Source organism: Aulonocara sp. 'chitande type north' Nkhata Bay, linkage group LG3 (genome assembly GCF_057382095.1).
Source record: "Aulonocara sp. 'chitande type north' Nkhata Bay isolate Kocher_YH1m ecotype deep benthic linkage group LG3, A_spYH_male_GT1.1, whole genome shotgun sequence".
Classification (NCBI taxonomy): domain Eukaryota; kingdom Metazoa; phylum Chordata; class Actinopteri; order Cichliformes; family Cichlidae; genus Aulonocara; species Aulonocara sp. 'chitande type north' Nkhata Bay.
In genome coordinates this window covers 12,261,133-12,275,197 of record NC_141346.1, presented here as the reverse complement: position 1 = coordinate 12,275,197, position 14,065 = coordinate 12,261,133, and the positions used below count along the sequence as shown (strand labels likewise).

Genomic DNA, 14,065 nt, shown 5'->3' with positions numbered 1-14,065 from the left:
TGTTTGTGGACACCGAACAATATTCAGTGTGATGGGCTGTTTCAGAGTCAGCGTTCCAGTGCAGCAGTGATGCAAGGTGTTGACTGATCGAGCACAACGGCTCAGTAACTTTTGTAATCAAAGCTTATCTCATCATGTGATTGTGTGACAGGATTTAGAGAGACGTGCTCACACGAAGAGCTGCACTGAATCTGTTCTTGTTCTTTACAGTTTGTCTCAGAGAGATTAAAAAGCTCATTTTACCTTCCAGGCCGTCACCCCCAAGTTTATGTCAGTCACATGATTTTTCACTGCTCACCTCACATTTAACAGATTTGACTTGTCCATGGTCATTTGTCAACATTTCCAATTGGTTCTACAGTTATATTTATATTAAATAAAATGATTTACTACCACACAGAGACAGTTTTGGTAGTTTGGGGCCTTTACCTCCTAAGACCTGAACTCTTCCACACCATGCATTTTTAATGTCTCTTTGATATTTGGGCATAATGGGCCTGATGAATGCAAAAACAAAGAATTACCAGATTTTTTTTTTTACCTTATTTTTGTTTTTTTTTAAAATAAGAGACACATATGAGAATATTCGTTTAAAACGTTGATAGAACAGTAGCAGTATAATGTCCTCGTAAGTGGATATCAGGCCCTTGTAGAGCAAAATCGAGTACTTTGGTCTAAATAACCCAAAATGTGATGTCCACATATGTGGACGCCAGGTCCTAGGAGGTTAAAAGTTCCACACAGTCACAACCACAGTGATACTGCTCAAAATAATCCAATAATTAAAAACAAAGAAATGTCCATATCTTCACTCCTCAAAGGTTGTAAGATGATTCCACCTTTTTCTTCCTCTGCATGAACTGAAATCAGGTGATTGTAGCTCACGCTGCACAGGAGACAAAGGCATGTTTGGTGGTTTGTAATGGGAAACATTATTGCAGTGTGATCACTGAGTTTAGCGTTTTATTACTGCATTACAGACCAATACAAGTAAAAACAACACATCACATTCAACAACATCAGTAGCTGCTGTCTAGAATGTTAACTCCAGTTATTATCTATGCTTCCTGTATTCATTTAGCCTTGTTGCCTCTTTGCTCCTATTTGTCCTTTTTTCTTTCAGCTAAGACCTGATGTAAGAGGATCCATTGTGCCTGGTTCTGTTACACATCTCTAAAAACAAAACTCTGGGTGACACCAGCTCTAGATCACGAGTCGGTGTTGCTGATAGTTTCAATCGTCCATTTGTGTGGGTTTCATTGCTGCCCTGCTTTGGTTGAGCTGTCATGTTGTTACAGTCCATCACTGCAACACACCACATACACAATGATGAGGATGAATGAAAGGACTTTTCCACAAAATAAACAAAGCCTTTACCCACTGCTGTCATGAGATGATGTTGTTTACTTTGATAACATTCCTCCACAGATAACGTGCAAACAGCTCAGTTTCTCAAACTAATCGATTCGATCAAAAACACACTGTTTTGACCTGTTGGAGCTTTTGATAAGACAAGCTTCTTATTAGTGATGGCCAGCTTGAAGCTGACGCTCCGACGTGTGTGTCAAAAAACATCACATGATCAGTGACGACTGAAGCTTCCTTTAGAACGTAACTGCTTCAGTATCTGAGTCAGTGGATTATAGGGAAGTGAATCACTCTGTAGAGTGGGTAGTCATGATGAAGCAGTACACGTTAATTTGTAGACTCAAGCTGCTCTTCATATTTTTGGCCACCAGGTGTCACCAGACAGGACTGTGTTGAAGAGCTTGAAGTAATGAACCGTTTTTCAGCACAAGCTTCAGAAAGCTTCATTTGGCCATCACTTCTTATCAAAGAGTAAAACGATTAACTTTTGCGAAAGAAGCTCCAAAGGTTTTTATTTTTTATTTGTACCTAATTAAACGTCTTCTCTTGATGTTTGAGCGTCTTCTCCTCACGTGGAAATCAATGCCCGGCTGTGATTGGCTGGTTAGATGAGCTGAGGACCGCGATTGGCTCCCGGCACAGGTAAGACACGCCCATTTCCCCTCCTCGGCTGCCTGCACACCTTCTGCGAGATGATACCCGTTGAGTGGGTGTGTCGCAGGGTGGCGACTGGATCTTTCCTCAAGAGGAATCCAGGAGTCAAAGAGGGCTACCGCTTTTCTCCTCTAAAGATGGAGATGTTCTTTAAAGTGAGTCTTGCTGCGTGCGGCGATTCTCTCCGTGTGTTTTCAGTCTGAATGTTGCCGCAAACTCATCACTGATTGTGTTTTTAGGATGATGCCAACAATGATCCTCAGTGGTCAGAGGAGCAGCTGCTGGAGGCCAAACTGTGTCTGGCTGGGCTCACTATTGGTCAGTGTGAGGTGGACATAATGAGCCGCAGCACTCTGGCCATTTTTGAGATGGTGGAGAAGGCCTGGGCCACTCAGAACTGCTCCCTGGTGGACATGAAGGTAGGCTGTGCAGCAGCGCCCCCTGCTGGTTAAAGTCACATCTTGGTGCGATCACTTCTCTCCTGTAGCTGCAGCAGAACTACAACTAAGGACTTTTTCTTTGCTTCTAGATTGAATTTGGCGTCAGTGTGAAAAGTCGAGAGATTGTGCTCGCTGACGTGATTGACAACGATTCGTGGAGGCTTTGGCCAGCTGGAGATCGGAGCCAGCAAACAGACAAACAGGTGATGGACTGACTTTGATTTATTTTCATGCTGATATGAAAAAGAAACAAGCCTCAAACTTTTCTTTTCCCCTTTGTAGGTGTACAGAGAGCTGAAGGAAGTGACCCCAGAGGCAATGCAGATGGTGAAGAGGAGTTTTGAGTGGGTCTCTGAAAGGGTCAAGGTACAGCAAACAGATGCCTCTAATCTATTCTTGATCTTGTAGGAGTGTTTAGCTCTTTCTTTGCTTTGAACATCCAAACCAACAAACACTGTTTAACATCACAGAAGCCTGCAGCTGCTTTTGATGTAATTCAGGAAAAAACCAGCACAGCTGCACGATTTTTCTTTTGAGCAGGTAAAACTGACATAAAGTGATGATTCAATGGTTTCTGTGTGTCTACAGTTGCTGCTGGAGCCCCAGGCAAGCAGCAGGGTGGTGCTTTTAATGGGCTCCACCTCAGACGTGGCCCATTGTGAAAAGATAAGAAAGGCGTGCGCCTCCTACGGGATCCCCTGTGTCCTCAGAGTCACCTCGGCACACAAGGGTCCAGATGAGACGCTCCGCATTAAAGCTGAATATGAAGGTGAGCTTTAATATTGACGTAACTGCGTCTTTGTACTGATGTGGGACTCTTTCTAATCGGATCATTTCTTTATGCTGTGTTGCAGGTGATGGCATACCCACTGTGTTCGTGGCTGTGGCTGGGAGGAGTAACGGCCTTGGCCCAGTGATGTCTGGTAACACGGCTTACCCTGTGATCAGCTGCCCTCCTCTCACTCCAGACTGGGGACCACAAGATGTCTGGTCATCCCTCCGCATGCCAAGTGGTGAGCAGAGCTCTTTACTGTAGCGTGCAGCGTTAATCGTTCGTGCTGTTTTTGGATTTATTTATTTTTGTCCTGCAGGTCTTGGCTGCTCCACCGTGTTGTCTCCTGAAGCTTGTGCTCAGTTTGCAGCGCAGATCTTGGGGTTGAGGGACCACCTGGTGTGGTGCAAACTGAGGGCATCCATGCTCAACACCTGGGTGTCTCTCAAGCTGGCTGACAAGAAGTTACAGGCCTGCAGCCTCTGAAGAGCCCAGCGTGCATCACACTCAACAAAAGAGCTTTGGTCCATTTAGCACCCTTGAAGCAAACTGCAGGACTGAAAACGACACAATTCATTTATTGAGACCAAGTTTATAACATGGAACAGTTTCTAACAGATTTGTTATAGTTACTCATTTTAATGGAATTTTATAGAACTTTTTAATTTGTTTATTTATTTTTGCATGCATGTTGTTGCTGCCTGTGTTTTAATGGTGTCATTTTTGTAAAAATGTAAATAATCAGTGTTCCTTAAATAAAGCCAGTACGGCTGCAGGTCAGATGGATAAATACCTGCTAAAAGATCTCATAGTGCTTTATTGTCACAACACAGTACTTCCAGTTCCGTCTTCTGTGGAACCAGCTGGGATTCAGGAGACAGACACTGTCTCTACCTTTAAGATTAGACCTAAAACTTTTAATGAAACCTTCATTTGTCACATGCAAGTTTGCAAACCCCGACCACACATACACAGCACAGACACCACATGGGAGACAGGTAGTAACTGGAAGATATGCACAGCTCAATGGGCAACTGGAGGAGGGGGAAAGAGGCCCCCTGCTCATACTGGGCTGCTTGTGGGAGGTCAGCATGAGAACAGAAAACAAAAGACTCGTCTGCACGCAGAGAGCACAGCTTCACATCACAACACCATGAAGCACATGACAAACAGGGTGAGAAGTGAGCCGATGTAGACGCAGCCATCTTGCCAAGCAGCTTTTAATCCAGCCTTGGATTTCTGCCCACTATAGTTTAAGATGCATTATTTATTTGGTGTAATAACATTTCTGGGACTTTGTAGCTCAAAAAATGAATTTTCATTCCCAAGTAAAGCAAAAAAGTAAATTAGCTTTTGTCAAAGCATCAATCATAGTAGTTAGAACGACTTCGTCAAAGACGCGTTCCTTTATTCTTAGAGCAGCATAAACAAATTAAGCAACAAACAATTTTTCACAGAGCTATTGCCTCCTCACCACACAAAGCCTCTCGGCCACCCGGTCTGTCATATAATCACTTAAAGATAAAGATGCTGTGTATGTGGCAAACACAGCATGACTCGCACACAAACACCCAGATGGAGCACAGTGGGGGACAATCAGGGAGTTTGTTTGAAGTAGTAACGTTTCTGTAATTAGCTCTGTGGTGCTGAATTAGTTTAGATACACAGTGTTAAACACATATTTATAATATTTATCAGACATAAAAGACAGATTTGATTTTAAAGACACATCATCACTGATATTGTAACGGTGTCTGGCAGAGTCGTTAGTCATGTGATTCATCATGGAGTCCACTTCATGAGTCAGGTCAGCTTCGTCAGTCCTGCCCTTTGAGGGGACCTGTAGAGAAACTTCAGGTTCTTGTACTCAGTGTGACTGTTTCCAGGCAGATCAGGGGAGCATCAAAAGATTAAAAAAAAAAAAAAAAAAGAACAGTGTATAAACGTGAGCGATATTAAACTGATTTTATTCATAATTTAAGAAATCTATGTTCCCATCTCTCTTTCCCTCACATCTCTCAGCAACCTCTCTTCCAGTCTGAGACTAATATTTACAGGATGTTTTGACTGTATTCATGAGTACGTGCACTGAGTGAGATTCAAGAAATCACGGAAACCCCCAAATTATCACGAGATTCATGAATACGAGTATTTAAATGTTTTATTGCATCGAGTCAGAAAAGAAAGCTCCATGACACAACTTCCTGTCCACGTGTCTGTGCTGTGAGCCACCGTGAACAAACTGTTTACATGTTTCGATTCCACTTTTTCTGCTGTGATCCAAAAGCTGTGTCTTAAGAAGCATACAAATACATACAGGCTTCAATCATATGTGTGACAAACACCTACAGTTAATGGGTTTTCATAGTAAACAATGTTTGTAATTGAACTTTTTTTTCAGCCAGGTAGATCCCACTGAAACAAAAACCTTTTTTTAGGGAGACCTGACGATAGGCAGCAGCTAGTTACAAAAATGATACAATGAAACACAGGCAGCAACAACATGCATGCAAAAATAAATAAACAAATTAAAAAGTTCTATAAAATTCCATTAAAATGAGTAACTATAACAAATCTGTTAGAAACTGTTCCATGTTATAAACTTGGTCTCAATAAATGAATTGTGTCGTTTTCAGTCCTGCAGTTCGCTTCAAGGGTGCTAAATGGACCAAAGCTCTTTTGTTGAGTGTGATGCACGCTGGGCTCTTCAGAGGCTGCAGGCTTGTAACTTCTTGTCAGCCAGCTTGAGAGACACCCAGGTGTTGAGCATGGATGCCCTCAGTTTGCACCACACCAGGTGGTCCCTCAACCCCAAGATCTGCGCTGCAAACTGAGCACAAGCTTCAGGAGACAACACGGTGGAGCAGCCAAGACCTGCAGGACAAAAATAAATAAATCCAAAAACAGCACGAACGATTAACGCTGCACGCTACAGTAAAGAGCTCTGCTCACCACTTGGCATGCGGAGGGATGACCAGACATCTTGTGGTCCCCAGTCTGGAGTGAGAGGAGGGCAGCTGATCACAGGGTAAGCCGTGTTACCAGACATCACTGGGCCGAGGCCGTTACTCCTCCCAGCCACAGCCACGAACACAGTGGGTATGCCATCACCTGCAACACAGCATAAAGAAACGATCCGATTAGAAAGAATCCCACATCAGTATAAAGACGCAGTTACGTCAACATTAAAGCTCACCTTCATATTCAGCTTTAATGCGGAGCGTCTCATCTGGACCCTTGTGTGCCGAGGTGACTCTGAGGACACAGGGGATCCCGTAGGAGGCGCACGCCTTTCTTATCTTTTCACAATGGGCCACGTCTGAGGTGGAGCCCATTAAAAGCACCACCCTGCTGCTTGCCTGGGGCTCCAGCAGCAACTGTAGACACACAGAAACCATTGAATCATCACTTTATGTCAGTTTTACCTGCTCAAAAGAAAAATCGTGCAGCTGTGCTGGTTTTTTCCTGAATTACATCAAAAGCAGCTGCAGGCTTCTGTGATGTTAAACAGTGTTTGTTGGTTTGGATGTTCAAAGCAAAGAAAGAGCTAAACACTCCTACAAGATCAAGAATAGATTAGAGGCATCTGTTTGCTGTACCTTGACCCTTTCAGAGACCCACTCAAAACTCCTCTTCACCATCTGCATTGCCTCTGGGGTCACTTCCTTCAGCTCTCTGTACACCTACAAAGGGGAAAAGAAAAGTTTGAGGCTTGTTTCTTTTTCATATCAGCATGAAAATAAATCAAAGTCAGTCCATCACCTGTTTGTCTGTTTGCTGGCTCCGATCTCCAGCTGGCCAAAGCCTCCACAAATCGTTGTCAATCACGTCAGCGAGCACAATCTCTCGACTTTTCACACTGACGCCAAATTCAATCTAGAAGCAAAGAAAAAGTCCTTAGTTGTAGTTCTGCTGCAGCTACAGGAGAGAAGTGATCGCACCAAGATGTGACTTTAACCAGCAGGGGGCGCTGCTGCACAGCCTACCTTCATGTCCACCAGGGAGCAGTTCTGAGTGGCCCAGGCCTTCTCCACCATCTCAAAAATGGCCAGAGTGCTGCGGCTCATTATGTCCACCTCACACTGACCAATAGTGAGCCCAGCCAGACACAGTTTGGCCTCCAGCAGCTGCTCCTCTGACCACTGAGGATCATTGTTGGCATCATCCTAAAAACACAATCAGTGATGAGTTTGCGACAACACTCAGACTGAAAACACACGGAGAGAATCACCGCACGCAGCAAGACTCACTTTAAAGAACATCTCCATCTTTAGAGGAGAAAAGCGGTAGCCCTCTTTGACTCCTGGATTCCTCTTGAGGAAAGATCCAGTCGCCACCCTGCGACACACCCACTCAACGGGTATCATCTCGCAGCGCGCAGCGATGAACGCCGTGTCCGAGTGCTGCTTAACAAAGGCCGTCTTAATGCCTGAGGAGAGAAGGGTGGATATCAGAGCAACCTCAAACTCACGGACAAATGACAACATCTGAGATTAAAAACGATATTTTATTGAATTTGTATACATGAAGTATTATTATTTTAGGCTGTTTGTTTCCTGTCACTGAATCAACCTTTGATGCAATCTGTTGTTCCCAAAACCTTGTGCAGAAATAAAAACCTCACCAGACTCCTGCAGCAGCTGGAACACGCAGCTCGTGGTTTTGTTGGCAACGGCAGCTTTGCCCTCCATCTGATCTTTGCTCATGGCGTTCCCAGCTGTGATCTGGTCTTTAGACTGGACTAGAACCAGTCCCGGCTGGTCCACGAGCTCGAAAATCTGTTTAGTCTTGCCCTCATTGAGCTTCTGGCCGATTTTCAACTCTGAAAACAAGGAAAGAATTAAACCATGCACATCTAACTGAAGCGCTAAAGTGCGGATTAAGGCTCGTGCAGTACCTGGGGCGGGGGCCATGGCGCTCGTGGATCCTGAGCAGGCCTGAAAGACAAAACATAAAACACGCCAGTGAACTTACAGAAGAATTGCTTCATTTTAGTCTACGCCCATAAAAGCCGGATTTGATTTCCTAGCAGGCAGCACTTGTTTCTTTTTTAAAGAAGAAAATAGTGGAAACACAAATCGCCTTTTCAAGTGTCACTGTTGTTAGCGACATGTTATCATGCAGCTTGTCTGTAAGGATGTCACATGATTGCCACATTCTTATTTCTGATGAAACATAAGATACAGGTGTTGAGACCAGGCTAGTTTGAAGTTATTAAATTGACGGCAGCTAGACTTTGTTTTTGGTTCATGAAGCTGTCCCACATAGGAATCACACCACAGGTCATGTGACCCACATAACCCATGCATTGAGTCACACGTCAGCTCAACTGATGGGACCCTTAACAACCTGCATAGAAACCGGGCAGGTCAACGATCCATCATGCATGAGAGGTGAAATGTCTTCATGAACCAAAACCCTGGTTTCCTTCAACTAGCTTGCAGTTTAATGTATTTTTCTTTATTTTCCAATTACATTGAATTCAGAAAGTCAACCAGACAACCACAGGTTAGCAGATTGCACAGCGCAGAAGAGCTAGCTCATCAGGCTGAGACGCGGTGGTCTGTTTACACCTACAGACCAGTGGCAACTCTCACAGTGACGGTGTGCACATCATGGTTTGAGTGGGGAGCCGTTACGTGAAAAGGCGATGACACCTCTGAACGATTGCTCATCATCTCACAGTGATGCGATTGGTACTCATGGTACCAGTTTGCATACTGACGATCCTGAAACTGAATCGGTGGCTCATTGTTAGTCAGTGGTGCTGGTTTCAGTTGTTATGCAGCTGTTCTGCTTAAGTACTGCACTGTTAAGGTTGTGGTCAGCTGATACTGAAGGAGTCACCTGGATAAGCAGTGAAATATTTCTCCCATTTAAAATCCTGTGACCAGGTGAACAAAACCAACTCTGGAACTTTCTAACATGGATTAGTGAATAACACTTAAGACATAACTTTTCCTCAGGTTTGATTAACAAACGTCAGCCCAACATACATCATAGAGCTGCAGCTTCAGGCTTTACAATATTTGCATGAATCAATTCATCTTTGTTTTTGCAATCTGAAACCTAAACATGTTAAAGTTGACAAATGTAATTTTAATGTGGGACATTTTCATTTGAAAAATAATGATCATATAATAATCTGTCACTCGATTAATCAAGTAGTTGGGGTAGTTTTAAAAGAACCCACACCAGCGTTTATTATGTCGGAGAATACGTCAGTTTTGTAATGGTCACGTGAGATCAGTGTATGTTACCTGTGGCGATGGAGCAGGGGGGGCCACTGAACAGACTGAGTTGATCTTTAATATGGGGATGTGGTCCTGCTCTTCTTTACACTGGGTGTGCAGTCTGTCAGCAGCAACAGGGCCGAGAGGGTTCAGCTTTTTCAGTGATGTGTGCAGTCCAGGGTCTGGAAATAAGAAGGACAAAGGTTAACGTACGACTAGTGTAACATGTCAGCTCCTAACAGGGTTTCATGAGTTGTGCATTGTTTTAGCTCACAGCCGTGTTCTTATCCATATTTAATTATTTCAGAAGGAGACACATTTCAGACCTTCATCCACAGCTTTCCTCTTCAGTCTTCTGTTTGATGCAGTAGTATTCTCTTTGTCGACCTCACTCTCAGAAGCACCTGCAAAAATATATTTAAGGCAGTTAAAACACAGATATAGACATGCTTCTTTGCTGCAAAAGAAAAGATTTGTCTTGGTATTAAACAAAGTAAGACTGGCTTACGACCACCACGAGACTCATTTTAAATAAAACACATCTCAAAACCACTTCCTGGGTGGCTGCAGCTCAAGTTGGACCAAGTTGTTTACTAACCGGAAAGTTTGTAGTTTGAAAATAATATTTATTTCCCTCTACCTTCAAGTCTATTCAGTGTTAAAGGGTCAGTTTACTGAATCACAATTTCTCTGCAGATTTTATGGTTTTAGTTGAAATACTAACTAATATGTTGTGTTGATATAAGATTTTGAGAAATATTTTAAGGACAAAAACAGCCAAAACCTTTGTTTTTGGCTGTCCGTGCTGTTCCTGCTTGATTATCTTACTCATGGTAACTGACCACTGAATGCATTGTGTAACCTTTTCATCTAATTCATACTGATGATAATGATGATTAAATGATCAGCTCACTCATCAACGTGTGTTCTTGATCCAAACGATGCTCCTTGATTTTATGCCGCTCTGACTCATAAGTGTTTGATGCCTCGATGGTTAAGTCAGAATCAGAGGTGCAGGTTTTGTCCTCCACAGCTCTCCTCGTGTTTGCCAAATTGCCGTCCACGTTATTTTTCTCATCACAGTTGTCAGATATTGTAAGTCTGTCTGAATCTTCTTCTGTGTAGTCGTTAGTCGCGCGATTCATAATGGAGTCCACTTCTTCGTAGAACCTCATGAGGCATCTCGGGTCAGCTTCATCAGTCTTGCCCCTTTGAAGGGACCTGTAGAGATACTTGAGGTTCCTGTACTTAGTGTGGCACTGTTTCCAGTCACGATCGATGCCTTGCTGCAGTAACCTCCTCGAGATCTGGACAAAGATGTCCCTCTTTCTGGTTGAGCTCTCCAGCTTCCTGCATATGCGCTCATCGGCCCAGACTTGGATCAGGGCTCGCACCTCTTGGTCGCTCCAGTTGCGACCAGCGTCCGACACCATGACCACTTGGTCAGAGCAGAAGTCTGTGTGTGCTCGATGGGCATCTGGAATAAAAGAACAGATATGGAAGGAAAAGCTTACATATGCAGCTAAACTCCACAGGTGGCAGATTTTCTTTTCTTTGTTGGCATACCTGTACTTCTCTCTCTCTTTATTTCCATTTCTCCGTCCATGTTGCAATCATCACTGTTGTCATCTTAAATAAGGAAAAATAAGAAAATTATTTTCATGGAGTCTTGAATCTAAAACAACTGCTTGCAAACGTGATGCTTACCATCATCCATGTCGATGACCACCTCACTCTCAGAGCCTGTTATCTGCCCTGTGTGGCCTGCTGGCGTTTGTAGCCTCCCTGCTTTCAGTTCACCATCATACAGTCTCTTCTGCATCTCCATGCTCCCATTTTCCAGTCCTTTGTCCAGTAAAATAGCTTCCACTTCATCAAAAAACTTCATGTACTTCCCCAGGCTTCCTGCACTGCTGCCTCCTGCAGCGTGTGCACTTTTAGCAATCTTATAGTCATATTTCAAATTCTTGTATTTTGTACGGCATTGTCTCCAGTCGCGTATCACCCCATATTTTCTTTGCATCTGCCGAGCCATCTCTTGGAATATGGATTTGTTGCGCAGCGTGCTTTTCAAACGTTCCTGAATGTTGCGGTCGGCCCAGACGCACAGCAGCGCTTTTACTTCATCATCTGTCCAGTTGCGGATTCCCTCTTCAGCCACATTCGTAGAGTCAGAAACAGCTGAATGAAATTGAATCTTTATTCCTGTGCAAACATGAAGACATTGTCATTTTTGGCTAAAGGGTGATTGTTTTTTTTTAAATAAAAGAAACTTTAACCTCCTAGGATCCACATATAGAGACATCACATTTAGACCAAAACTCAATTTTGCTCTACAAGGGCCTGATATCCACCTCCGAGGACATTATACGGCTACTCTTCTCCTCATATGTGGATCTCGTTTTTCTTAGAAACAAAGATCAGGTGAAAAAATAATTCTGATAATTCTTTGTTTTTACATTCAACAGGTCCCAATCCGCCCAAACATCAAAGAGAAATTAAAAATGCATGCCATGGAAGAGTTCAGGTCTTAGGAGGTTAATGTAATTGTCTGAGTTTGTAGCACAAGCAAGCTTTATCCTTTGATGCTAGTTTTTGTTTTTTCCCCAAGTGAACAAAGTCATGTTGTTATCGTCGTTAGTACAGTTGGTGTTGAACACAGTTACCTTGCTGGACTGGGTAGATTCTTCTTTGATTATCCACACCTTCCTCCCGTGGCCTTTCTTCCACTCCTGGGCTGTAGTTCACTGACGTGCCTGCATCAGGCCTCTTGCTCTGAAGTCTCATGCTTCTGAATTAGCTGAGACTCCTTCCAGCTGCGCACAACACTGAGCCTCCTCAGACGCTCTGAAATCCCCTCAAATGTGCTTCTGTTCTCTACCACGTGCTGATGTCCACCCTGGTCCCACACTGAGAGTAGAGCCAGCACCTCAGCCTCCCCCCACTGCCTCTCCACGGAGCCTTCTCCCTCCCCCACCTCACTATCACCTCCTCTTTGTCTCTCTGCTCCTCTCTCCAAGTTTGACCGACCCGGAAACGCTTTTCCGCCCAGCCTGTCTGCTGCACGGTTCCCTAGGAAACCAGGCAGTTAAGCCTGAAAGCAACGCCTTCATGCTGAAAAGCTGCCTCACCAGTGGCTTAAGCTGTGTGCTGAGGGGGCGGGACTAAGTGTAATCTGAGAAGCAGCTTGGTAATGGCTGAAACTGCAGCAAGAAGACTCTCCATATATGGCAGCCTCACAGCAGGGAAGCAAATCTGCTTTTTTGTTTTCGGGTGAATTTTGTTTCTGCTCCATTTGGCCCTCGTTAAACCAGTTTTGATTTGCCTCAAGGCGACCGTTACTGTTTCATGCAGAGAAGAAAAGAAAATCATTCATGCAAAAACACATTTCCCACTAATACATGACAATTTACACTGTTATTTTTTAAAAGAGTTGTCAGACACATAATATCCTGTTGAGGCCAAAATTATTAGCCCCCCAGGAAACATGGAACAATTTCCTAAACTTCTTCCCAATTTTATGCAGTATTGATGAAACTTGATATAATCAGAGTCACTGGTGCTATTTAGTAGCTTCTGGTACATTTTGTAATATAAAATACATTTGTAGGCTTGCTTTGTACCAAATGTAGTAAAAAGCCCCATGTGAATGTTTGCTTTCAAAACACACCTACAGTAATGAATCACCTTTAAAAACACACCTCAATTTAAGTCAGTTGGCTTCCTAACAACATCCAATCAGCATAAAAAAGACTCCAAGGAACAGGGCACTCGAACACATGACAGGGACGACTGTTACTCGCCAAAGACAAAGGAAATCAGAAAGAAGATCGTAGAGGCTCATAATAAGTGGAAAGGCTACACTGCCATTTCCAAGCAATTCACAGTTTGCTGTGGAAAATACTTTATTGAAGACGTATGAAGTGCAATAATTACACCCTGGAAAAGCAAAAGTTCAAAGAAATCATGAAAACCCCCAAATTATCACGAGATTCATGAATACAAGTATTTAAATGTTTTATTGCATCGAGTCAGAAAAGAAAGCTGACTCGATGACACGACTTCATGTCCACGTGTCTGTGCTGTGAGCCACTGTGAACAAACTGTTTACATGTTTTGATTCCACTTTTTCTGCTACGATCCAAAAGCTCTGTGTGCCTTAAAGAAACGCACAGAAATACTTACAGGCTTCAATCATCTGTCTCTTTATTATTTATTAAATCTATATTTAACCAGGAAGATCCCACTGAGATTAAAAACATTTTTCAAGGGAGACCTGCAGCATGTATCTCACAGTTAGAAAAAATGACACATATAGACACAGTCAGCAACAACACACGCAGAAATCAATATAAATTCAGTAAAAAGTGTAAACCTCTCCTTAAAAGTAGTGAAAGAGCTGGATCTTGCATCTTAAACACGTCGCTCTCATTGTTCTACATTCTCATGTTTTGTTTTTCTTTACACACAATGAAATTGTGGGTTGTTTTTTTTTTTTGATTTGGTTAAATGCAGCTTTTGCAGAGAAATGATGAAAACGTTTTTGACTGTTGTGAAAACTGAAGTGGCTCTAAATCAGTTTTAGTAACTCTGGGATT

At 43.2% G+C, this 14,065-nt stretch overlaps 2 protein-coding genes across 2 annotated transcripts; one reads left to right on the top strand and one right to left on the bottom strand.

Annotated features, from left to right (window-relative positions):
* The first annotated feature begins 2,048 nt into the window (after nucleotides 1–2,048).
* LOC147333996 (bifunctional phosphoribosylaminoimidazole carboxylase/phosphoribosylaminoimidazole succinocarboxamide synthetase-like) lies at nucleotides 2,049–4,038 on the top strand. The gene is made up of 7 exons (XM_086286806.1): nucleotides 2,049–2,177; nucleotides 2,262–2,441; nucleotides 2,552–2,665; nucleotides 2,745–2,828; nucleotides 3,051–3,231; nucleotides 3,317–3,475; nucleotides 3,554–4,038. The coding sequence occupies exons 1-7, from the start codon at nucleotides 2,061–2,063 to the stop codon at nucleotides 3,718–3,720; spliced, it is 1,002 nt and encodes a 333-aa protein (XP_086142932.1). The 5' UTR covers nucleotides 2,049–2,060; the 3' UTR covers nucleotides 3,721–4,038.
* Nucleotides 4,039–5,377: 1,339 nt separating this feature from the next.
* LOC147333995 (uncharacterized) lies at nucleotides 5,378–12,447 on the bottom strand. Its single transcript, XM_086286464.1, has 15 exons — nucleotides 12,134–12,447; nucleotides 11,175–11,672; nucleotides 11,034–11,096; nucleotides 10,381–10,944; nucleotides 9,794–9,871; nucleotides 9,495–9,649; nucleotides 8,132–8,171; nucleotides 7,859–8,056; nucleotides 7,485–7,663; nucleotides 7,221–7,400; nucleotides 6,997–7,110; nucleotides 6,834–6,917; nucleotides 6,431–6,611; nucleotides 6,187–6,345; nucleotides 5,378–6,108 (listed from the first exon to the last, which is right to left on the bottom strand). The coding sequence occupies exons 1-15, from the start codon at nucleotides 12,252–12,254 to the stop codon at nucleotides 5,942–5,944; spliced, it is 2,781 nt and encodes a 926-aa protein (XP_086142590.1). The 5' UTR covers nucleotides 12,255–12,447; the 3' UTR covers nucleotides 5,378–5,941.
* Nucleotides 12,448–14,065: the final 1,618 nt, after the last annotated feature.